General features: G+C 41.6%; 1 protein-coding gene and 1 long non-coding RNA gene across 3 annotated transcripts in view; one reads left to right on the top strand and one right to left on the bottom strand.

The window, feature by feature from the left end:
* The first annotated feature begins 455 nt into the window (after positions 1 to 455).
* On the top strand, positions 456 to 23,542 carry LOC136572492 (uncharacterized). The gene is made up of 2 exons (XR_010785807.1): positions 456 to 741; positions 23,287 to 23,542. It is a non-coding gene; the product is annotated as an uncharacterized lncRNA (long non-coding RNA).
* A 68-nt stretch (positions 23,543 to 23,610) lies between these two features.
* CRYBG2 (crystallin beta-gamma domain containing 2) overlaps positions 23,611 to 26,921 on the bottom strand; it is a 118,296-nt gene continuing 114,985 nt past the window's right edge. For both annotated transcript variants that reach the window (XM_066573087.1, XM_066573095.1), the window contains 2 exons: positions 26,440 to 26,599; positions 23,611 to 24,138 (listed from right to left, as the gene is read on the bottom strand). In XM_066573087.1, coding sequence (XP_066429184.1) covers positions 24,050 to 24,138; positions 26,440 to 26,599 — 249 coding nt within the window. In that variant the 3' untranslated portion in view covers positions 23,611 to 24,049. The remainder of the gene's footprint in view (positions 24,139 to 26,439; positions 26,600 to 26,921) is intronic.

Here is a 26,921-nt window from a genome sequence, read left to right as displayed (position 1 = left end):
TCTGAACACTCCTTGACTCCTCACATGTCAGATGGGTGTTTATCCAATTCAGAAGTATTTTGAGTTTTCACTGCCAGGCCTTCCAAACCTCCTTCGTCCTTTTTATTGATTTCTCCAGTAAAGCAAGACAGATGATGCATAAACTCAATCATAGACATATCAAGATTTTCAACTTTTTCATAATCCTTGGAAACTTGTTAGTCCATATGCAAAAACACAGCAATGTTTAGTAAAAAAAAAAAAAGGTTATTTTTCATAACAATAGAACCCAGGTACGTTTTGGCTTATTTTTCATCATTTATCTGATATGTGCCATATTTCCTGAGGTCTGTTGAGCCATTGGCTAGTTTTGCTGAATTCCCCTAAGCTCTACAACCTGTAGAGAATTTTATCGCAAAATCACACATCCTGTAAGTGGTTTTACCGCAGTTCCTGAGTGGTGATCATTTTAGGGCAAGTTCGTTAAACCTTCCTGCCTTTATGAACATGTGTTAAACCATAGGCTTGGTACCCATATCATCTTCATCAACAGATGCTTTCACTTCATGGTTTTCAAAGTTGAAAAACAAACTGCTAGACCTGTGTTGCTTCCTGTTCAGAAGGCTGAGACCTTAGAAGCTTCTGCACCTCACCAAGTTAATTCCAAGTTCTGCTGTGACATCTTCCATAATGCCACGCTATTTTTTCTGGTGTACAATACTGCTCTCCATTATGGCAGTGGTTGTCAAAGGAGAAAATATGGTAAGTGCCAATGAAGTGCGGTCATTCCATATTTTGTTTTAACATGCCCTACAAAATTACTTAACCTATAAATATCAAGCGTTAAGGCTTCAGTGACCTAGCTGTGGTATTCTATCACTGAAAAATATCAAGTTATGTAGCAGAGCTTTCTCACACTGTTACATTAAGAATGTAATCTCCTTTGAGAACTGTATTGCATCTTTCATATGTAGATTTCAGGTGTTTGCATGAATAACCCTTTATGAGCAGTATTATTTTCTATGGCTTCATCAGCAAATCTATTTGGAGATTAGTGATGCTACAGGTATTTATTTATTTTTTTTACTAAAAAGTAGATTCAAAAATAGTGAAATACCTTTCTTTGTTTTTTCTCCCTTCGGCATCCACTCATGGCTCTGGCTAAGAAATCATGATGTGCACACCTAGCCTAGAGTATAACCTGTAACAATAAGGGTGCGTTCACACGAGCGTAGGCGTATTTACGTTCGCACGAGCGCAGTGTATAATCGCCGGAAAGAACGTTTTTCGCCGATAACGACCAGAGCTAGAAAGCGTATTTTCGTTTGTTCCTACTTTTCAAACGGTCTTTTCGGCCAGCGAATATTCGCCGGCACGTATTTCGGTCGCGTATGTCTGTTTTTCCGCAGGTTGCCGTTTTTACGCGCCGTAAAATCGCCCATGTGAACGAATACATTTGAAACCAACGCCTCAGATGGTCACGTATATACGTTTGGTCGCAAAAGCGCGCCGTTTATGCGCTCGTGTGAACGCACCCTAAGGCTTCTTTCACACCTTCATTTAATACACCATTTAGCACGATCGTAGGAGCCAAACATGAAAATAACTGAAGTGCCAGATCCAGCATATGACAGGAACGTCACCCGATGGATTCCAATGACTATGGTGGGATCTGTCAGAATCTGCACGATTTTCTTCAGAAGTCTTTGCTGTAATCTGAAGCTCCAATCCAGATGTGAACATAGCCTAAGATAGGCAAGACCCTCACATTGAATACTGAAGCGTAGACATAGCCCACAGTCAGTCTTATTTTTCTAATCATTACCTAAGGATGGCTACAGAATGGCAGTCTCAGTTACACATTAATAACTGAGATTGACATAAAGTGACCGGAGTCCTACTTGAATTGTATATAGCATCTATTCAGCTTGCCTTGGCTATAGGTTCTCTGTATTGCTCTAAATATGTATTTTAAGTGTTTTTTTTTCCCCTTAGTTTAGGGATGTGTTCTTTGTTGGAAGTGTGAAGCACATTTATAAAACACATATTGTACTTAAAGTAATTGTTGGTCAGTTAAGGCCTGGTCATAGCAGAAGTTTTTTTCGAACAGGTACAATATAAGCTTTCTGACTTTTTCTGTTGTATTTTTTGTAGCCTTACACACCATAAAGAAATGGGTATTTGATGCTCAGATAGTAAATGTCGATTCTCACATGCCATACCTGCCGGAACATTTATATGATAGTTTTGAATGTTAATACTGCCCTTTATTGTCATAATCATGAGAGCCATAACATTTTTGTTTTCCCATCCATATAGAGGTGTGAGGGCTCGTTGCATTTCTTATAGTATCATTTTAGGGTATATACTGTACATTGATATAGTATTAATTCCATTTGCCATTGCATTTTGGATTTTTCATGCCACTTTACATGCAGTATAAATGACAATTACATTGTCTAGGCAGATGAGGAAAAATAAAAAAGAAAGGGGTGGAGCAAAACTCGCATGGTCGTGTTGGTGAAAAAAAAGATGAATTTAAATATATATATATATATATATATATATATATAATATAAATAATAGGAGGAAGGTAGCGGTGGTAGAGGTGCCGCTTGACCAGATGACGCACCACCTAGGTGGGCGTGAATGAAGGAAGAATTGCATATATTTATATATAGTTTTTCTTTACCAATTTTTTATTTTCCACTTTTTACCTCTTACCTTCAATCCTACTTTCTAATATTACTTAGATTGTATACTCTTACCATCTGAACTGACGAAGGGGGTTATTCCCAAAACCTGTTTTTTTATGGTGGCTGCGTACCTTATTCACTAAAAAGAGAAGTTTCGGCACCAGATTGTTACTATCAATATTTTCTAGCTTAGAGTGTTGCCCATCAGCACCAGTCTTTCAGTCCTAATTATATTCTGTAGGATGTCACAATTACAGTGATGTTAAATATAAACCTTTTCATGTTTAACTATTTTTCCTACAATAGTTTTATGGGGAATCCATTTTTTCCGTCTCGGGCAATTTAAGATTCAAAATGTCTATTTTGCTGCTGTAGTTTTTATTTGCAAATTTTACATACAATTTATTGTTCTAACTTTTAGTCTAATTGCTTGTGTTAACTTTAATTACTAGGCTTGCCTCCCCCTTCCCCTTCTCATGCCTGACCAATTAATGAATCAATGTAACATAACATTATTTTATTTCTACACCGTGGAGTCCTGATCTAGACATCCGAGGGTATCAACCCATAGAGTGGTTCTTGGCAGCTGAAAAATGGGCTGAATGGCATGTTGATGCAGATAGTAAATTGATTGTTATTGACCCTGCGGTTTCGTAGGTAAAGCTGCTGTTTACCTGCACAAGTGTGGAGCCATTAAACAATCAATTTGAAACCATGCCAAGCAGTATCCAGACACAGCTGTACTGTGACCATGATGCTCTCTGACCCTACTGTAAGCCCAGGGGAGTAGCTAAAGGCTCACACACTCTAGTGCAACAATTCAGTTTGGGGCCCCTCTGTGCAACTTCATTTCATGGCTGCTGGCAATATTCCATCTCTAACTTTCCGCTGCATCACTGGGTCTCTTAGTCTGTTCACACGAGGTACATTTCAATGAAAATCCGCATCAGAAATCCACATCTTGCCGCGGATTTCCGAAACAGATTTTCACTTGTTAAAGCTGCAAATTTGCATGCGAATTTAGCAGAGTCAATGGGCAAAATCTATGTGTGATATTCTGATGCAGAGTACACATTAAGAAGTGTCACTTCTTTTTATTCCACATGTCGATTTCAAATCCGCATGCTGAAAAAAATCCACACTGTATATACTACAGCAGGGAATCTCATTTAAACTAATGAGAGTTCAGATTCAAATTTCACTGCGGATATAATGTGAAATTTCAGATCAAATTCCCAGTGAAAAATTCCATATGATTGTAGTCTTAAGTGGCCCATCAGTGCAGCACTAGTAGCCAGGGGTGTTGCTAGGGTCTTAAGTTTATGCCAAGTTATAAAGTTATCCACAAGATAGAGGATAACTTTATGATCAGTGGATGTCTGGAAAACTGGGATCCCCACCGATCCTGAGGACCGGTGTTCGGTTGGTCCACGAATTCTCATTAAAGTGAATGTAGTAGTGGTGTGCCTGCGTGACCACTGCTCCGTTTACTTCAATGACAATGCTAGAGATTGCTGAAACCCTTGAACTTGGTAGTCTCCAAAGCGAATATTGAGGTGAACGTAGCAGCGACACACCTGTGTAACCTTCCCTCAGAGACTAGTCAGCCCCTGTTCTCAGGATGGGTGGGGGTCACAGTAGTCTCACAGATCATAGTTATCTTCTATCCCGTCAATAGGGAATCATTTTTTAACTTGGCACAACCCTTTTAAGAGACCAAGGGCGCAATTATCAAGATTTTTTGTTCTTCCTTCTTTTCCCACACAGCAATAGTCCCCCTTTTTGTGCCTTGCACATTGAAAGTGTTCTGCTTTGTGCTCCCTCCACAGTGATAGATCTTTCTTACCGGCTCATGAGGATCTTCATTTCCTCTATTGTAGAAAAAACAGTAACGTCCCTGACTGCACAGCCTGGGGTCTCACACTTCTCACACTGTGACTGGACTCATGTTCATGATCTCATCAAAGTTCCTTCAGCAGCCCTCCTATAAATGTGACTGGTAACATGATCATTACGTCAAGGTCCTTCAGCCCTAAAGGTAGTGTCTTCCTTTGCTCTCCTGCAGCAATTAGCTGATTACCTCCTTTGACTGTAGGTTAGTCCGGCGCCCCCCTTCCTCATTGCACCTGGGCCACATGCCCCCAAGTATGTCCCTGCCGGTACCAAATATTTGTTTTTACTTTTTTCCACTATAAAAGAACATTTTATGGAAAAAAGTTGTTTTCTTTTTTTACTTTGGCATTTTTTCAAAAACCAATATTTACCTTTTATTTTTAATAAAAAATAAAATCTTACTTTCTCTCAAAGGCGCTCTGCACTCTTTACCTGTTACAAAAATACTGGTTCCAACCAAAGTAAAATTGTTCTAATCTTTCATATGAGCGTATTATGGACACATTTATAAATCCCTATGATGTTCTAAGTACGGTTCAGTAGACCCTCAGATGGGCCAGGACACTCGTCCGTTTTATGGGCGCATAAGTACATCCATAATACTCTCATGTGAAGCATGCCCAAAAAGGTATAGGAAATTACACATCTACTGTGTCAGAAGTATACAATTTATGTACTTCGAGTCTGTTCACAAGTTGCTGTCACACCTCAGTTTTCACTTAGGGGCAAAAGAGCTACAGGACTAGACTATGTGAATAGATGAAATAAAACTGCTTTATGTTCTGGACTATAATATTATTACGTTAGCTATTTTATTTTCATCAGTCAATCAAGTAAAATATCTCTTAGGGTGGGTTCACACGAGCGTGTTTTTGTGCGTACTTAGGTGCGTACATACGTGCGCACCTAGGTACGAGCAAAAACACGCGTGAATACAGCTGCTTGCTTGTTGTCAATGGAGCCGTGGTTGCTGCCAGCGGCTCCATTGACAACAATGCTCTGTCGGCCGCCTCCATTCTTTTTTAGGGAACGGCTTTACATATAAGCCCTTCCCTGAAAAAGAAACATTTTAGTGCAAAAAAAACCAACTTACCTCTCTGCCGCTGCCGTGTCCCCCGCGGGCATGAAGAACACATCTGCTGCTGCATGCGGCAGATGTTTCCTTCACTCCTGCTAGTTAAAAGAATTCCCTGCTGCTACATCTGCCGCATCTGTGGCAGATGCAGCAGAGGAATTCTTTAATTTTAGAGAATCCTTCTGCCGGCATCCCGTCAATGGCTTTTCAGGGAAGGGCCCTTCCCTGAAAAAAAATGCAGGGAGCCGGCAGACCATTGTTTTTAATGGAGCCGCCAGCAGCATCCGCGGCTCCATTAAAAACAATGCGTGCATTCCCTATGGTGCACGCATGTCCTATGTTTGCAAGCACGCACCCGCAAATTACGGACATGTGAATACACCATAGGGAATGCATAGTTGTAAATACAAGCGTGTTTTTGTGCGTGCGTATGCACGCACAAAAACACGCTCGTGTGACCCCACCCTTAGGGCTGAATTCGCACAACATTTTGAAGTGTTCTTTTGCAGAATTTTTGTTATTTTAAAGCCTATAGTGACATTTTTATAACACACTACATATAAAGCATTGTGGTTTGTGACATAATTTGCATTTGTGGCTCTTTTGTTATGTTCACACATTGGATTTGATTAGGCAGAAAAAATCCACCTAAATAAACCACACAAACACTCAGTGTTTTGCATTTGATGCATATTTTATAGTCCCTCTGATTTCTATGGCAAAAATTGATTCGGAAAACAAAAAAAAATGACATGTCATTTCTTATTTTTTTCTTGGTGATGCGGATTTTAAATATGCGTTGGGGAAAAAAAGACACATTGTGAAGACAGATCAATGGATATATATATTATAAGCGGTTTTTGGCATGGAGAAATATGCAGTGTGAACATACCCTGACATTTAAAAGTATAATATTCAGCAATACAGAAATATTGCAATGTATTGTATAAGTGATCCAGTGACTACATGTTCAATTCCTCTAGCGAGACTGAAAAACATAACGCTAAGGGTACATGCACACAAGCGTTTATTTCCTTCGTATTTTTGGATAAAAACTGGTTGAAAAATTGGTCTGAAAATCAGATGGAAATAGGACTCATTCATCTGAATGGGTGTATGCACATAGTTTTTTTTTACTCCAAGTAAAAAAAAAAAATCACAGAAGGTCATATAGTTGTCCGATTTTCTGTGCATGTGTAGTGTCCTGCCCATCGGACAGCACACGGTTAGGATATCCGTGCGCTGGCCGATGTGAGTTGTACCAGAGAAACTCATGTGCAACTTTTTCAGTGTATGTGTGCATGTATCCTAACAATTATGAAATTTAAAGGAAAAAGTCAAATATTAACCACTTACTGACATGGCCTTCTTTTTATCCACTTTCAAATAATAACTCCTTTTCATATATCGACTTATCTGTCTGAGGGCTTGTGTTTTGTGGGACGAGTTGTATTTTCCATTGGTATTATTTAATGTACCATATATTGTACTGCAAAACTTTAACAAATTTCTAAGTGCAGTGAGATTGAAAAAAACACGCAATTCCACCATCTTGGCGGGTGTGTCTTGTTTAGAGATGAGCAAGCACCCAAATGCTCGAGTCCGCGTTATTCGAGTCGAGCTTTTCGTAAAATTCGAGAGCTCTACTCGAGTAACGAACCCCATTCACTAGAATGGGAGACTCCAGCTTTTTTTTTCCTATGTTCATCTCTCTCTCTCTCTCTCCCCCCCCCCCCCACCTACCAGAGAAAAAATTTGCCAATAACGCATGTTGCGTCTCGGCGGGGAGGGGCCAAAACAGGCACGTCACAGTGAGGAGGAGCCAAAACTGGGGCGGGGTCGAACATGGCTTGATGCTCATTAGAGTAAGGCCTCATGTCTATGGGGAAAATCAGGCCCGCTACGGATTCTCCATGGAGAATCCGTAGCGGGTCCCTCCTGCCCCGCAGACATGAGGCATTAAAATAAGAATTTACTCACCTCTCGCACGCTCCGGATCTTCCGTTCGCCGCGGCTTCATCTTCTCTCCGTCGCGGCCGGATCTTCTTTCTTTGGCTCGGCGGATGCGCAGGGCACGAAAATGGAGCATGGTCCAGATTTTTTCATGCTCCATTTTAAAAAAAATCACTTTTATTGACCATCCGCGAGTATTTATCTACCCTCGGGTGGTCAATGCATCCCTATGGGATGCGGATACGCGGGCAGGAGAAGAGTTAAAATCCGCTGCGGATTTTAATTCTTCTTTTGCCCGTGGACATGAGGCCTAAGGAGCACCATCAAGTACGCTAATACTCGAACGAGCATCAAGCTTGGCAGAGTATGTTCGCTCAACTCTAGTCTTGTTTTCACAGCATACACACTGGGGCAAAAATGACATGATAACTTTATTCTATGGGTCAGTATGATTTTAAAGATACCAAATTTCTATACTCTTGTACACTGTACTACTTTTAAAAAATAAAACATCTTTCATAGAAAAATCATTATTTACTGCCGCTATCTGCTAATAGCCATACAGTTATTTCATTATTCCATCAACATAGTTATATGAGGGTTCGTTTTTTGCAGGATGTCTTGTAATTTCTATTAGTATTTTGGAGTACATGAACTTTTTGATCACTTTATATTACATTTTTTTCCTTGAGACGTGGTGACCAAAAAATTCCGGTGTTGTCTACTCATTTTTCTAACAACGTTCACCGAGCAAGATGAATAATGTATTACTTTGATTGGTCGAACGTTTATGGATACAATGATACCAAATAATTGTTTTTTAGTCCCCATAGAAGACTTGAACTTTTGATCGCTCATAGAGTATAATGCAATTGGGGCATGTAAATGCCACTGTCAGAATTGGCAGTACCATTTAAAGGGTTAACGTTTGTGATCAATGTTCATGCTGATTGCAGCTGTTACAGGCGGGTGTCATCCATCAAAGACTGCAGTGTATGGAGTGGGAACGGCAATTTATCCATACAAATCCCACAAACCCAGGACGTAAATGTATGCCCTGGGGCTTAAGGAGTTAAAATTAAAAAAAGAAACTATTCTCCGTTTACAAGAAAAATAAAAACAAATAATAAATACAATTGTATTGCCACGTCCATATAAGTCTGAGATATTAAAGATAAGATTATTTATCCTACATGGTGATGGCAGTAAAAAAAAATTTTTTCGTTCTTGTTTTAACAAAAATTGATTAGAAAGTTGCATCTATTTCAAAATGGAACAACGAAAAACTGTAGTTCGTCCCACAAAAAATGAGCCCCACACAGCCCCATCAGTGGAAAAGCTGAAAATCCCGGAAGAAAAAGCACTGCATGCAAAAGCCGTCAGCTGGGGTCCTTCCGGCACAGTTTGGCTCCGCCCAGAGACAGGAGCGTCCGGCAAGGGGGATTCCCCTTTCCTGCTACCTGAACACAGCAAGAAAGTGGAATTCCTGCTGTAGATGTGAAACCACACTTATTGCTCTTATAATGTTGGCAACAAAAAGCTATTTTTTTTCTTAAAATCTGTAAAACATAAAATTGTATAAATCTTTTAGTAACATAATTGTACAGACCAGCAATTGTAATCAGTACAGTACAGTACCATGAATACTGTGAAAACAAGACACATAAAACAATGCTGCAATTACTCAATCTAGATCAGCTGCACATATCTCTCTGCTAGTTTGCTACAATGTAGCATTCTGTAATCCAAGCTGTTTAGCTCACAGAGCATTTCCTAGGCTGAATGAATTTGTATTCACTTCTCTGCTAAAAGCAGGACAAGCTACATACTCTAAATGTAAACACTAGAGATGACCGAGCACCCAAATGCTCGGGTCCGCGTTATTCGAGTCGAGCTTTTCGTAAAATTCGAGAGCTCTACTCAAGTAACGAACCCCATTGACTACAATGGGAGAATCGAGCATTTTTGTATGTGGGACAACGGGTGCCGAGCTTTTTTTTTCTAGGTTCCTCTCTCTCACTCTCTCCCCCTCTCCCCAGGCTGCCAGACAAAAAATTTGCCATTGACGCGCGCTGTGTCACGGCAGGGAGGAGCCAAAACAGGCACATCACAGCGGGGAGGACCCAAAAACTGGGGCGGGGTCGAACACGGCTTGATGCTCGTTCAAGTAACGAGCACCATCGAGTACGCTAATACTCGAACGAGCATCAAGCTCGCCAGAGTATGTTCGCTCAACTCTAGTAAACACGTGTTCTCATTTACTGACAACGAATATCTTGAAAACTGAGAGGAACTGAAACACAAAGTATACAGTTGCAAGAAAAACTAAGTGAACCCTCTGGGATTTCTGCATTGATTACTAGTAAAATGTGGTTTGATATTTATCTACAACCCTAATTTCCAAAAAATTGGGATGCTGTGTAAAATATAATTAAGTGCTTATTCACAGGGCCGTTGGCGTTTTTACGTGCACCGTAAAAACACATTCACGGGTGCACAAAGCTAACGTTTGTGCATTTGTTCAGACGGCCTGAGCCCGGGACATATACACCGAGCACGCAATGCCGTTGGGTGGGGGGAGACAGTTTAGTTCTGCTAAACTGTTCTCCCCTTTCGTTCCCCCTCGTAGGCTCTCTGCACGGGGAGGAGGCGGGACAGGGTAGGAGCTAGTGTGCTAAGCTCCCGTCCCCTCTCTGCCCCTTGTCACAGCCAGCAAGGGGCGAAGAGGAGCATGGAATGGGGTGGGAGATTAGCAGCTAAACTCCCTCCTACCTCCCTTCTCCAGCAGCTGTCATAGGCTCCCATAGGAGTCTATGCCATCGCTGGTGTAAAAGCGCCCAGCCGAAATGCGCTATCTTGGTCGGCCGGGCGCTTTTAAGCTGCGGAAAAAACGCCCAAGCGCACTGATGCATTGTAATCCAATGCATCAGGAGGGTAGCAAATATGGGCCAAGCGTGAAAACCGGTTCGATATATGCCCATGTCAATCCAGCCTAAATGTAAAGAAAAAAGAATGCAATGATTTAGAAATCTCATCTAACCATATTTTATTCACAATAGAACACAAATCTGAAGGTGAAGTGAGACTTTTTCCATTTTATTTAAAAAAATTAACTCATTTAGAAATTGATGGCAGCAGCACATTTCAAACAAGTTGGAGGAGAAAGAGGACTTGAGCAAAATGAGCTTCTACACTATACAAGACATTCCATCCCCTTCCTCTTCCACAAAGTTTTACCCCCCTAAACACATCAGCTCTAGAACCTTCATCAGCAGTGGAGTATGTTCAGGGGTCTCTCTCAGCAGCTGATCTGGAGATCTACCTGGGAACTTGTACTCCTCCTGCGGCCACGGGCTCTGGTGGTGATCATACACTGTACACAAAAACGTCCCCGAGCACCTGCGGCGCCTCTTCTAAGCCGGACTCCCAATCCTCATGCTACCACTATGCTGAGCCTGCCGCCAGTTACCTGCTGCGGCCCTCTCTGATGGACCAAAGCAGCACCTCCAGACTACGTGTGTGGGGAGCCGGCCGCAGGACTTATACTGCCGCTGTTCCTGGCAGAGGTGTCTGTCTGGGGGTGCAGAGCTTGTGAAGCTGACTCGAGACGTAGCTCCCCCACCAAGAAAACAGAGGACACTTACCTCTGTGCTCTCATCCACTCCACAAAACAGAGACATTAGCCTGGTAGTGGGGATGGACATCCCCACGGCCTGGGACTTCAGGAGAGCCTGAATGATCTCTACAGCCTCCCTGTCAACCCCAACAGGGCTAAAGGGGACTATACCAAAGTGTACATTGGGCACCTATATGATATGTGTGCCCATACACAAAATACAAGCATTACCACATTTTTCCTGGTTCTCTTGGAGAACTAAATCTGGATAGACTTATTTGTGCTTTTGTCTTAAAGGGAACCTTCCATATTTATTTTTTAAAATGGCTTGGCTGTCTGCACTTCAATATCCGAGAACTTTAGTTCACTATACAAATTTAGAGTCGCATGAGTAACTCTGTACTCTGTCTCCATCTAGTGGACAGCTATTACACAACTTCAATCTTTGATGTCCTACCTACGATTCACATAACAATGTGTTTCCCAGAAAATAAAACCCTGTTTTATATAATTTTTTTTGCCCCAAAAGAGGCACTAGGTGTTATTTTCAGGGAGGTCTTATTTTACTTACCTAGTAGGCCCAGTCCACGTCCATCATGCCACTCTCCGGAAGTCCACTCTGTTCCCGCAGCCCTAGCCGCTCATATATTATCACTTCCTGGTGACAGGATTCATAAATCCCACCGCCAGGAAGCGATGCCAGTAATTGGTTCTCAAGCGCCGCGCTCAGCCAATCAATGCAGTGGTCGATGAACTCATCACAGCCATTGCATTAGTGCATGCAGCACTGCATTAATTGGTTATTTGAGCACCACGGCTCAGCCAATAAACAGCCATCGCATTGTGGAGGCAGGAGCACCACGGCTCAGCCAATTCTTAAATCCCGTGTCCACAATGCAATGACTGTGATTAGTTCATTGAGCGCTGCATTTATTGGCTGAGTGCGGCACTCGAAAAACAATCACAGCCAGTGCTTCCTGGAGGCGAGAATCCAGTCACCAGGAAGTGATGATATACAAGTGGCCAGGACTGCATAACGCCAGAGAGTGACGTGAGGGACCGGGACCGCGCCTGCTAGGTAATGTATTCCTCTTTTTTTAATGTAGTGTAGCTAGGGCTTATTTTTGGGTTAGAGATTATATTTTAACCCCCCCCCCCCACACACACACACACACAAAAAAAAAATCCCCCAAAAATCAGAATAGGGCTTATTTTTGGGTAGGTCCTATTTTCTGGGAAACAGTCTTTCTCAAGACTCTGGCTCCAATTTTGCTAAGGATCCTTAGTCTGAGAGTCTGCACTGTTAATGTTTCTTGAACAGGGTGCATATGTGGAGCTCCTTACAGCAGTGATGTAGCCGCCGAGCTGCGTACCTCCTTACCATCTTACAAAGCTATCTACATCACCATCAGCTCTATTCCTACTTAAACCAGCAGTTTAACATAGTCTAAATGCCTACTACCGGTGAATGGCTCAGAAAGAATGCAAAAGATCTAAGGTTTCTCTTGAGTGATGGTGAATGCTTCGTTAAGGAACGCTTTTGACATGGCACATGAAAATCATGCCCCTGAGTCATCGTCAGCCTTCTGCCAGCCTGGGAGCAGATTCTCTTTGTCAGAATTCTAAAGTGAATCAGAACGCTCAGATGGTAGCTGACTAACAGGAAGCTGCTAACATTAAAATAGAGGACCTTGAAACACCTATGAGGGAGAAGTTCAGGTCAGGGGGTTGCTTGAAAGCATAATGGACATCCCTAGGGAGGTGTCAGGCCTTCTGCGGTTTTTCATCCGGGATATCGACCCCATTCATATGGAAATTGATAGAGCGCACAAGGCCTTAGTGGTCCCCCGTAGAGATGGCCCTCCTCGCTACATAGTGGTGAAATCCGATTTTTACACTGCAAAAAAAAAAAGCTCTCCAAATCATTTCTGTTGAAGGTCATGTGATCCAAATATTCTCAGACATTTCGTCAGGGACAATACAGAGGCACGGATCCCTGAAACCTCCATTGCAATGTCTGTAAAACAGATATGATATCACTGGTCCTTATCGTTTCATTTAGGCTTCACTTTCAATACAAAGCAGCATGGCTTCTGTTCTTTCATGGAAGGCAAATCACTTCTACAACAGCTAGGCATCCTCTCTAAGGAGCCTTCCTCTTCACTGGTGTCAGCAGTGGATTCCAGGCCGAATACATCTCTGTGATGCTTTGAAACCAAGAGAAAAGCAGACCCGCTCGTCTGATGGATAGTCTGTTTGCCCCCCCCCCCCCCCCCTTCCTTCCTGAGGCAGTCTGCAAGTTGGTACAAGTTTCTGGACTCATACTTTTTAGGTCCTTTGGTGGAAATTGTTTAATGCTTTCTATGCAATGCTGTTTCATCTCATGATATCTACATCAATCTGGTTATCTTGTTAAAATGCTTATATATCTTTATAATTGGAATGTGTTGAGGACATATGTGCTCACTATGGGATGGGTGATATAGGAGCTCCTGCTCTCTACCCTGGTGGACTGGTGGTCGGTACTTGTATCTTCCATCACTCTATATAATAATTTTTCTGTTTTGCATTTTGTTCCTTATTTCCCCTGTCTTGTGTCTTCTTCTGGTCCTCCTGTCCTTCCCCCTATACCCCCATCCCCGAGCAGGAGCAAGGATACGAGGATGTTTTGTTTTTTTACCAAGGGAGACATTGAACAACTCCTCCTGAGTGCTCTTGCTTTAATACTATACTTCTAGGCTTGAAATTGATCATTTTGTTATGGTGATGAAATCAGTGTCCTTATTTCTCATAAAGTTCAGGGTTTCCCACACTAAGACGGAAAGCCTTTGAATATTTTAACCCTTTGCAATCCAATTTTGGATTCAGGGTTTCCTAGGGGGCTTTCTCTTTCTGCCGTTATACAATGGCGCCGTCTGCTGGCTACGGTATGGGACATGCAGGAGAGGCCCCTGACATTAGAGCGGGACAGTAATATACAGTAAGGATACCCTGCCGGACGTCTTCCGGCATCGGAGCTGTACAGCCTTCAATCAGAATGACTTTACACATCAGACAGTGGATTGGAAAGGGTTAATAAACTTCACGATGATCTGATTTTCCTCCAGGAGACGCATTTCTCTTGTTCCTCTGTACCGGCTTTCTTTCCCCAACATTATCCAATATAATAATTTTCTGGTTTCGACATAGAAGTAAAGGGGTCGTGGGGGTGTGGATTTCCAGGCGAGCATTTTTTTTCCTCACAAAAGATTAATCTGAAATCAAAGGTTAGATTCATAGTAATTTCAGGTGTATTAAATGGATGCCCGGTTACCTTTATTAATTTCTATGCTCCTAACTCTAGGCAGCTTCCCTTTTTGCAAAATTTATTGTCCACCTGGCTTCCGCAATTGGAGGGCCTGGTGATAGTGGGAGGGGACTATAACTTAGCTTTGGATATCTCATTTCTAGGCTAGGCTCATTTCTCGTACTGCATTCGGCCTCCGTTTTGCTAAACTTTTACATGCCTTTGACCTCGTGGTTATATGGCTAAATTGTCACCACATGCTTTGAAATTTTACATACTACTCAGTGGCACATAATGTGTACTCGAGAATTGAGCAGGTCTTTACTCATACCAGATTAATTTGTGAAGTAAATCAAGCAAAGATTTTTGCATGCCCGTGGTCTGACCATTCCCCATACTTGATCTCATTTGTAGATTTCGCAAATTATACCTCTACAAGACATTGAATGAGTTCCTCCATAACAATGAATCAATATACACAAAGGTGCCTGGGGCATAACCTTACAACTTGGTTCTCCCATAACATATCTTAGCTAGGGTCCATTTGGTTAAAATGATATGGCTTCCTAAAATGTTATACTTATTTCATGCCCTACCTATTTCTGTCCCTGCTGTAGTCTTGAAACGTCTTCAATCCAAGCTCTTGTCATTTATTTGATCGCAGTCAGCAACCTACATTATACATGCCCTGTAATGCAGGTGGCCTAGGAGTCACTAATCTTCTGAGGTTCTACCGTGCGGCGTAGCTGGCACAGAAATTATGTGCTCAGCCTTGTCCTCTTCTGTAATGTTGTGAGACACATTGTGTAGGAGGTAGGACTTGGTCTCCAAGCACCGACCCATGTCTAATTTGTTTCACAATCCTGCTTTCCTCAGAGTCTAGATACTGCTGAGTTTGGCTGGTGGATATCAAGGGGTCCTTAGAATTGCTCATGTGGTGGACAGGCTGGATTTTCGACAGTTTGAATATTTCCAGTTGGTTCACTCAATCCTGAACTTGGAATTAATTTTTTTACACCAAATTAAGTATTACGTCTTTTTCTTAACCGAAAATAGATGTTATACAGTTTTGGGTGGTTATGGAATCACCACCAAACTCTACTGTAATTTTGTTTCTCCTACAGGTAAACTTTTCTACATACATAGGTTGGAAGCAGACCTGGGTGAGGAGCTGCTGGTCTTGGAATAGCATAAAATGGCCACTTCGATTAAAGTATAGAATAATGTCAAGAAAAAGGAATTTCTGCGCTCGTATGAAGAGAGTAAAACAGAAAAAGGAGTAAACAACTCCCATATGAGGAATGGCAAAAGAACACTTACTTGAAAAGGAGGGGGATATGATCAGCAGAAGCCCCCTCCTCTGAGTCTCATCCACAAGTATCCAAGTACACAGACTTCCACGTGTACACTAAAGGAAAAGACTTTATTCGGTGGCAACGCGTTTCGGTGCATAAACACGCACCTTTCTCACCTTTTTCTTGACATTATTCTATGTTTTATCTAGGGGAGAACTGATTATTCAGAACCCCCCAGCTTTTTTCTGCAGCTCTCCTTGCATCAAGAAGGATCGATGAAGAATTGAGTACTAACAAAGGGGTTTTTCTACAACTGCCCACACTGACGGTTGCTGTACATATATTTTTTCATCTGTCCAAAGAATTTATTTCCTGAGGCGCTCTCTATACACCTTTTATGTTGTTACTTCGATTAAAGTGTTGATCAAAAAAGTAGGCTATAAACCTCTAATGCCCTGGTACTTGAGAGATTGTCCTGTATGTTTCCTGGGGTATCGGGTCTCTGTTTTCACAGTAGTGGGCACCTTTTTACACATTTGGTGGAATTGCTCTAGACTCTGTTTTTTCTGGATTCAAATTTACTCTTTTATATTTACCATCACAAATTTAAGCTAGCTTAAGTCACTTTAAGAGGCACTCCTTGGCATTCTTTGGCGGATTCCTGATATACCTAAGCACATATTTAGATGGGTCTCACTGTGTTTTCTGTCTATCTGTATAGCTACTGCTCAATCTTGTAGTAAAACATTGGTTAGTATTGATCTCATCGAAATCAAATTGTTCTAGGTGATGGTCAATGAGTAGCTTGCGGACAATCTTGCAGATCGTGAGGAACGTTGTGAGAGAACCTGTGTATCTTGGTATCAATACTCCTTCACTATGTGGTTATGGAGTCACTCAGTCTAAGCCCAGATTCTCCCAGTAAATATTAGTCAGTCCATTCGTGTCTCCTCTACTCCCCCTATTTTATTTGTAGTCCTGTCCATTTGTTCTCATTATCTGCGGGTGCTACAGGATCCCATTCTATTGTCCTTAGTTGATTTGCCCATTATCTCTCCCCTCCCCCCACATCTGTGTTTTTTTGTCTGTCTTGTCTCCACAAGCTTCTTGTTGAGATTACTTCCATTGGGGACCCTCCTTCTATAATATATATAGGTTGCATTAGAGCAGGACTTTACACTTATTAACTATTAAGTTCAATTGATACATTTAGTATTGGTCCCCGTCATTGCCTCATGACTTTACTGTTCATACAGTTTTTCTTGTTTTAAAGAAAACCAATAAAATGTATGTAAACCTAAAGATCTGGCTGTAAATCAAGCAACGGTAAGACAAGTGATCTAAAAACAGAAAATTCAGGACAATTGTTACACTCCATAAGATTAGGTGTCTGGTTAAGAACACTTGGGTAATCATGAAAGAGGTGAGAAAAACAAACCAAGGGTAACAGCAAAAGACCTAGAGAAGACCTATATTAACACTTTAAAGACCAGCCATATGCCTTTTTATAGTGGCTGTTAAGGTGGTTTATTCTGATGCATACACTTTTTTACGGCGCTGTATCAAACGCCTGGCACAAGCTTTCTGGCAGCCCAGCACCAGTTCTAATGGTCAGAACTGGAGCAACTGCCAAGCCCACTTTTTAACCCTTTACATGTCATAGTCAAGGTGAACAAGCATGTAAAGGGCTGAGAGAGGGAGGAGGCTCCTTCTGTCACCCATTGGACCTCTGCAATGTAATCATAGTTCCTGATAGGCTGCTATGGCACCCAGAGGCTTGATGATGGCCCCTGGGTCTGACATCACTGTAGGCAATGAGGCTCATCCTCTGGTTGAGCTTCATAGGCCATGAAATTCAATATAAATTTGGTATCACAGCATTCATAATGACCCACATAAGAAGTTACTACATTATTTAACCCATGCAGTGCAAGCGGAGAAAATTGCTTTTTGCATATTTTGCCTCACTAATAACAGAATATAAGGCAACCAAAAAAATCACATAGTTCAGAGAAAACAAAAAATTCCAACTTGTTCCTCAAAAAAAAAAGAAAACCCCTCTCATAGCATCATTGATGGAATAAAAATGTTATGGGTCTTTGAATACTGTGATTAAAAAAGATTTATTGTTCTAAGTGTGAAAAAGCTGCAATAGAAGAAACAAAAAGCTTTATAAATTTGGTATTTACATAATGCAACTGACCTGCAGAATTATTTTAACTGCAGGGTGAGCGTCATTAAAAATAAATAAAAGCCTTGCCAGAATTGTTAACTCCTTAGTGACCAAGCCTGTTTGCGCCATAATGACAAAGACAATTTTTGGAAATCTGACGTGTCACTTTAACATAGAATAACTCCGTAAAGGTTTTACATATCCAAGTGATTCTGACATTGTTTTTTCAAAACATATTGTACTTCATTTAGGTGGTAAAAATAGACTGATAGAATTTGTGTATATTTATTAAAAGTGCCAAAATTGGGAATTTTTTTTTCACATTTTCAACTGCAATATGTCAAATATGTGAAAACATACTTTACAAATTTTTGATGGGTTATATATTTTCATCTGTTTACTTTACTCTGGAATCGCATTTGAAAAACGTTTGGTTTTTTTAATCATTTAGGAGACATGCAAATTTAACATTATCAATAGAGATGAGCGAGTATACTCGCTCATCTCTAATTATCAACATTTTGAGGAACACTTTGTTTTCCTATACCAAGCTAAGATTGCAAAGTCTCATACTGTGTTTCCCCGATAATAAGCCCTACCCTGATTTTTTTTTGGGGGGGGGGATGTTGGGAGAGGGGCTTGAAATATAAGCCCTCCCCTGGCCTAGCTGCACTACATGTAAAAAAAAAACAATACTCACCTAGCAGCCGGTGTTTGGGTTTGAATGGCTGTGATTGGTTAATCGCTCACCGGCTCTCATGGCCTGATGCAGTGCTCATTTAACCAATCAGAGCATTAGCTTGCTGGAGGTGAGGTATTCAAGCCCCGCTACCAGGAAGAACTGCTCTGTCGTTGTGCAGGAAGACATAGAAGCATACAGCAACGACAGAGCCCAGTGCGTGGAACCCGAACGCCGTCTGCTAGGTAAGGCTTTGTATCACATGACTGCTGAACGAGGCTACAGATTATTGCTCCAGGCTCTCAGCTACCTTTGGTAGCTGGGAGCAAGGGGATTTTAAATTTCCTGGGCCCTCCCCGACTCCTGCGCATGTGTCCAGCATTTTTCCGCCGGTGCATGCAGAGAAGCCGGGGATGGTCCGTGGAGGAGGATCGCATCTGGGTTCAAACATGGTGGCCGGGGAAGGTCCATGGAGGAGGATTGCATCTGGGTTCAAACATGGTGGCCTCCGGTAAGACGTTTCATCTCCCCTCACTGATGTGATTGGTGAGGGGAGATTAACCCCTTCCCGCTGCAGGGCGTAAGTTTACGTCCTGGCAGCCTGGTACTTCCCGCAACAGGACGTAAACTTACGTCCTGGAGATAGCGCGGGATCACATATGATCCCGCGCTATCCCGCAGCGAGAGCTGGCTGTCAGTCACAGCCGGCGTCCCGCTGCAACAGCGGGGGGTCATCGGAGATGCGCCCCCGGCTGTTAACCCCTTCCCTGCCGCGATCTAAGTAGATCGCGGCAGGGAAAGAGTTCACAGAGGGAGCGCGGCTCCCTCTGTGTCTCCGGCCGGAACTCGCAATGTCATCGCGAGAGCCCGGCCTGTCACCATGGCAACAGGACGCCAGACACTGGCGTCCTGTATTGCCTATGCCTATAATCGCTGTACAAGCGATAAGGCATGGCAGAGCAGTAGCTCTGCCATGCCTTATACCAGCGATCATCAGGGCAGTGGTTAAAGTCCCTCAGAGGGACACAAACAGTGTAAAAAAAACAAAGATTAAAAAAAGAATTAAAAAAAATGTAAAAAAAAGAGTAAAAAAAAACATTTTTTAATGCTTTTTCTCAGATTAGCATAAAAAAAGGTAAAAAAAAAAAAATCCCACATATTTGGTATTGTCGCGTCCGTAACGACGCGTACAATAAGTTGCACATGCTTTTGACTGTGCGCGGAAAAAAAAACGCTAAAAAAACGCTAAAAAACTGAGGCAAAATGCTACTTTTTAGCATTTTGCCTCACTAAAAACGCAATAAAAGTGATCAAAAAAGCCGTATGTACCGCAAAATGGTAGCAATAAAATCTACAGCTCGTCTCGCAAAAAATAAGCCCTCATAGAGCTCTGTACATCAAAAAATAAAAAAGTTACAGGACTTTGAATGCAGCAATTTAGAAAAAAAAAAGATTACCCAGAAAAAGGGTTTTTATTGCAGAAAAGTGGGAAAACCTAAAAAAAATGTAAGAATTTTGGTATCGTTGTAACCGTACCGGTCCGCAGAAAAAATGGAATGTCTCATTTATGCTGCATGAGTACCGCTGTAAAAAAAAAAAAAAAAAAATCTATGGCAGAATTGATGCGTTTTCTCTCCCTGCTATCATTAAAAAAAAAAAAAAAGTTTTACAATATAGTCTATGTACCCAAAAGTGGCACCGATAAAAACTACAGTTCGCCACGCAAAAAACAAGCCCTCATACGGCCGCGTCGACGGAAAAATAAAAAAGTTATGACTTTTGATAAACGGAGAAGAAAATCCGCCAAAAATTGTTGCGTCCTTAAGCCCAAAATAGGCCATGTCATGAAGGGGTTAAACTTCAACTTTTTTTTTACTTTTAGGCCGGCTGTCCACAGGCGATGTGGTATCCTGCGGCGAAGCTCCACCGCAGGAGCCATCGCCGAATCTCCGCCAGTCAGCCCTATCAAATAGATAGGCTGACCATGGAGAATCAGGGGCCATTCGCAGCATGCTGCGAATTGCCCGCCGCAAGCGGAGAATCGCAATGATTCTCTGCTCGTGGACAGGTGCCGGTGCTTTCCATGGCAATGCTATGGGAAGCATCGGCCGGCGTGACTCGCCGGCGGTTTACCGGCGAAATCACTGCCGTGGACAGGGGCCCTTGCGTGATTGCCCTTAACATAGTTGCAGGAAGGAATGGTCCTCCTCAAGATTGTGCAAATATTATTTGCAGTTACAGGAAAAGGTTGGTAGAACTGATTGTTGATAAACAGGGTCTCCAGGATATTACATTCCAGGCTTCACTGACTTTTTCCCCCTGCCTTTGTTCAATAACAGACAAAAGCTGTTTGTAAGGTATTAGTTAAGTTGGATTGTATTTGCCTATAATTGTGACTTGGATAACACCATATTTTATTAGTAATCAATGCAGAAATACAGGTCATTTTAAGGAGTTCTCTTACTTTTTCCTGCAACTTTGTCAGAAAGATGTAGTACCTTTCATTTATATGCTGATTGAGCTTGTTTACCCAAAATCCCTTGATTGTAATCTCACAGCCGAACAAATGAGCGCTGACATCACCGCTAAGGTCATTGGCAGTAATCCAGAGCGTTCAGGCAGACATGCTTCGCCACTGGATCGATGACTTCAATTCACACTTGTGTATATACATTGCGCAAGAAACTAGTCACATTGTGCATAAAAGCGTGCGTGATATACGGTGCCATGTACAGAGCACAGTGATAGCTAGCTCACACGGCAGTAAAAACGCTGCGTAATATGCGGTCTTGTGAACGAGCCCTTAAACTTTGAAACATGAAGAGTAGTGCACGTTATAAATAAATTACAACTTCTAATTGTCCTCCCCTAGAGGTTTTCGTCATATGCATGTGAGTTGTGTTGCCCACAGCTTCTGACTGCGTATCATTCATTTACAGATGAGTATCACCAGAAAATGTTGTTGCAGGCTGGTAATGACATTGCGCCATTGTGTGCAGATTCATTATTCAGTTTAGTGCCCTTTCACACGTGCGGAATATCTCTGCATTCTGCAGCTAAAGGAAAAAAAAATCTGCACCAAAATCCATATATATACAAGCAGGTAATGAGAGTGGAAATTCACAACAACTGATTTAGCTGCGGAATGCAGAAATATTTCGCCCATTTAAAATTGCCCTTACAGAGCTGTTGACATCACGTTTTAGCCATCCTCCGAGCGTATAAATTTTAATTTGCTCTACATACCTGGAGGCTATTGGTCAAAAGTAGCTCCAAAGTGCATACTTGCCTTATGCTTGGTATGCTTTCCAATCCCATAAGAAAAATATATACGTAGTGCACTTATCTGTCCCACAAAGATTGCATGCTTGTAGTTATTTTTTTTTCTCTTAACACTACAGTCAATAGAAAATGTAAAGCTGAAAGTTACCATAAATAAACATTTTTGTTCTCAAATGCCTTAAGTGTTCAATTATAAAAATAAAAAAAAACGTTACAGTGAAAAAGTATACATTTTACACAAAGGCTACGGCTGCTCTCACACAGATGGTTTTTACAGTGTTTTAATGGACTTTGAAACGCCAGCTAAAAACACTGTTAAACGCCTTCTTTAATTCAATTGTGCTTGTCAAATGAGTGTGTGTACGCTGTTTTCTCTATTTTAGCATGTTATAGCTTTTTTAACGCGCTTCATCACCTATTGCAATGATGGAGTTCGTTAAAAACGCTGTCAAATGCGTTTGAAAATGCCTTTTCGAAAACAGTGTAAAATGCAGCATTTAAGACTCCTTCAGATCGACCGTATACGTTTTTACGTTCGCCCGTACGTGCCGTATAATCGCATGAAAGAAGATTTGCGTGATCCAGTCCAGATATTCATTCATGCATTTCATGCCATTCACACAGGGAGCTGGTCCACATACAGAAAAAAATACGCTGAAGCGTTGAAAACTCGCGATCAGTAGAAATCCTCCGAATGACTTATAATGCTTTACTAGTGCCAGCTGTCTTCTTTTCCTAGCGTTGTATGCAGAATAAACTCACTCCCCTCCCTTTTTTCCTGCTTCCATAAATGTCTATGGGAGCTTCCAGCATGTCTCGGCACAAGATAGAGAAGGCATATCTTTTCACGCAGCATGAAAAACCATCACGTTTGTGCTATTTTTTATGCAGCCAAAAATCGTTCATCGGAATGAACTCTGAATCCAATACGTCTCATAGCCACGTTTTTCGATGATTTTTTTTTACATTGCTTAACACGATCATCTGAATAAGCCCTTAAACTAACAACTGCATGAGACTTGCACACTAGTGTTTTTTTACGCGAATGTCAATGGGACTTCCTAATGTTAAAAACACATTGCAAGTTTGTGCTTTGTGATTTTTGCGCGATGCATTTTTAACATTAGAAAGTCACAAATGACATTTGCGTTAAAAAAACACTAGTGTGCAAGGGCCCTTGGGCTAATGACATACACAGCAGACACCAGTCAACCCAGTGCTACCTGCAGACATTAACAAACACTTGAAGACCATGATGACTTCCAGTAAAATGTTTTTTGCCTAACACCTGAAAATGTGCTGGTTTATGTTTTAAAGTAAAAGTTATTTATACCCTATGTTTTTTTTCTTTTTCATCAGACAAATACTGTTGAAAATCCTTCGTCTTCAAATGGAGCTCCAGACATGTCAGCCATGTTGCTTACCATCCTTACATTTTCAATTTTCCACTATATCCTGAACAACTGACCACCTTCCATGAAGACTGAATGATGAAGATGAAAGCAGTCTACTGAAGCCATAACATGAAGAAAGCTCCAAACATCTACCTGTTTTCTCTGAAGCTTTGCTTGTAGTGAACCTGTTGTTCTGCAGAGTAAACCTGATTGTACCATGATGGAATATTCTTTATTATCATTTTTACCTTTACATGTGCATTCACATAAACCGACATCTTAACACAAGAAATGTACATTCATTTTAATATGTCCCATATATATTATAGTATATACATAATCCCATGAAATTGTGAATTAGAAAAGAAAGGCAAAGTTTGAACAAACTGTATAAAAATATATGTATAATATAAATATTCTAGTACTTGACACACAGAGATGCTTGATATTACTATACATAGAACATCTAGTGCATCGTCTTCAGCGGAAGTTTCACATTTAACACATTTTATCAGTTGTTTTGTATGTGGGTAGCAAAGTGCATCACACTCTTTATGGGATCTTCAGAAGGTCTGTCAGTCCGCATTGAAACTTGGGTAATACTGTAGTAAGAAGCATAGGGATGATGATGGGCTCCTGTTATAGCTGGACTGTTAGGCCACTGCTTCAGGAGCAGAAAATCAATAACACAGATAATCCTTGAACTGGAAAAAAAACTATTACTGGTTTCAGAATACCTCCAGGTACCAGTGTTGTGTTAGCCTGTCCTCCACTGTCTCCCACACGACAACATGATCTGAATCATAGCTATGGCCACCTAGAAGTATAGATAGAAAAAGTCATAATCCAACTACATATGTTATTGGGAAGATTTACTAATACTGCCCAACTATCGGACAGTCTTAAAATGCCTCAAATGTATCACAGTCATTCATGCTAGATGATAACTCTGGTACATCTTTACTGTCTAGTCTAACTACCGTATATACCGGCGTATAAGGCGACGGGGCGTATAAGACGACCCCCCAACTGTCACCTTATACGCCGGTATTCAGTGGAGAAAAAAAAAAAAATTTTATTACTCACCTCCCCCGGCGTCCTGTCGCGCTCCGGCAGGATGTCGCTCGCTCCGGCAGGCTGTCGCTCGCTCCTCGTCCCCGCCGCAGCATAGCTTTCTGAATGTGGGGCTTGAAATCCCCGCTTCCAGAAAGCTAATACACACGCCGGCAGCCATGACATAATTGAATGGCTGTGATTGGCTAAAGCACACGTGGCTTCAGCCAATCACACTATTCAATGACATCATTGAATGGGTGTGATTGCTAACACGTGCGCCTTCAGCCAATCACAGCCATTCAATGATGTCATTGAATAGTGTGATTGGCTGAAGCCACGTGTGCTTTAGCCAATCACAGCCATTCAATGCTGTCATGGCTGCCGGCGTGTGTATTAGCTTTCTGGAAGCGGGGATTTCAAGCCCCGCATTCAGAAAGCTATGCTGCGGCGGGGACGAGGAGCGAGCGACAGCCTGCCGGAGCGAGCGACATCCTGCCGGAGCGCGACAGGACGCCGTGGGAGGTGAGTAATAAAATTTTTTTTTTTTACACTTTTTTTTTTTGTATTACCGGCGCATAAGACGACCCCCGACTGCAGAGCAGATTTTTCGGGGTTCAAAAGTCGTCTTATACGCCGGTATATACGGTATATACCAACTATTAGTTAGCTTAGTTTTGCTTCATTTTTGGTACACAAGAATGTATTCAGTCCAAGCCCCTTATCGTGCATCCACACTCTTTCAGACTTGGCAATAAAAGTGTGTAAAAGCATCTAAAGCACATTACAAATGTGGTACAAATCATGAATGATATTGTTCTGGTGAACTCTGCACAGGAGAACTAGCACATTCTCCATGATAAATCTGTCCCCATATGTTTATTACAACCTCATACTTCCTCTTTATAAAAGCCCCTTTCAGAAGTTTACAATAGACGCAGTGCACACAAGCAAGGTTACACTGTATGCATTAAATATCCTGTCATCTACAGAAGGCTTTGATGTATTCCACTACGTATAGAGTAAAAATGCATACCCTGTACTACAGTAAAAACTGTATACCACACAGTATGTGTCCTTTGTTTAGAAAATTACAGTCCACTAATCAGTTCAAAAAAGTATAACAAACACCAGCCAGGTAAAGGCCAAAAGGATGCTCTTTGGGCCTCTGTCGAGTGGATGGATACAGTTAAATGGGTTTTTCATTTTTTTTAACTGCAGTCAATGGGTCAAAGTAGTAAAATTAGCTAAAATGAATATAAAAAGTCTACACACCCCTGTTAAAAATGCCATGTTTTTGTGATGTTAAAAAATCCAACAAAGATGAATCATTTCAGATTTATTGTCACCTTCAGGCCGCTTTCACGTGGGCCACAAAAATCACACAAATTTCTTGCGATGCGACAGCGCTACAAATCATATGTATATGAAGCGCATTCTTTCCATTGGGTTTGTTCACATTAGGGATGTTTTGTAGGCTGCTACATTGCGACAATACAAAATCGCAGCATGCTCTGTACAACCGCGATTTGCGATGTTTTGCAGCCTATGTTTCCCTATGGAGCCTTTCTTTCTGTTCAATCGCATGAAAATGCAGTTTTCGTGCGGTGCAATGCAACTTTTACAGTTGGAAATCCTACTGTTTGTCCCTAAAATAAACCCTAGCTTAAAAATAAATACATTACCCAACAGCCGCTCTCAGCTCTGCCACTCGTCTTCTCTGCAGGCCCCCGCACTTGTCCTCAGTCTTCAGGCAACACTTCCTGGTCAGGAGTTTGAAAAACACCGCCTTCAGGAAGCCCTGCCTCTGATTGGTGCTCGAGCACAGGGGCTCAGCCATTCAGAGCCAGCGCTCGATGAACCAATCACAGTGGACCTACACTGTATAGCACATGTGTCAAACTCAACTGAATATCATTTCTTTTCTTGCACCTGTGCATAGTAGGACAGTTCCTTCAGTCATGAATAGACTTTATTTTTATATTATAGTCTATAATTTAGCAATAACCTTCTTCCCTGACTTCTGCCGTGTAGAAAACCTGACCTTACTGCTTTCATATCTTACCTTTTACATCTAGACACAAGCCCTCAAACAAGCAGCTCATTATGACACCAGAATCTTCTATTGACCAAGTTTGAATTGGTTTGCGCCCCTCGGGCCACATGACTACTTTTGTCCCTGGAGTAGTCGTGCCAACTACCTGTAGGGTCATTTGAGGAGTCATCTATGAAGAGATACACAAGACATGTGATTACCGAAAGAGATGAATAAAAATTACTATGCAGTATTGCATACAAGATTTTCTTACTTTGGATTATACAGCTATGCACACACATGTTCTGGTCCACATATCTAAAAACTTGCCAGTCACTGTGATTATCCCTATAATATTGTTAGTCACATCCAGTGCCTCTGCAACTCTGTCATCCAATGTACGTGATCGCATAAAATTACTATACATAGCCAGAAAATTTAAAATAAGCCCTCATAAAAGCCACAATGCTTCCCATAATACCTAAATAAATCACAGTCCCCTCCTAGCACAG

Source organism: Eleutherodactylus coqui, chromosome 1 (genome assembly GCF_035609145.1).
Source record: "Eleutherodactylus coqui strain aEleCoq1 chromosome 1, aEleCoq1.hap1, whole genome shotgun sequence".
Taxonomy (NCBI): domain Eukaryota; kingdom Metazoa; phylum Chordata; class Amphibia; order Anura; family Eleutherodactylidae; genus Eleutherodactylus; species Eleutherodactylus coqui.
Note: the sequence above shows the minus strand (reverse complement) of the source record. Positions and strands in the feature narration are given on the sequence as shown.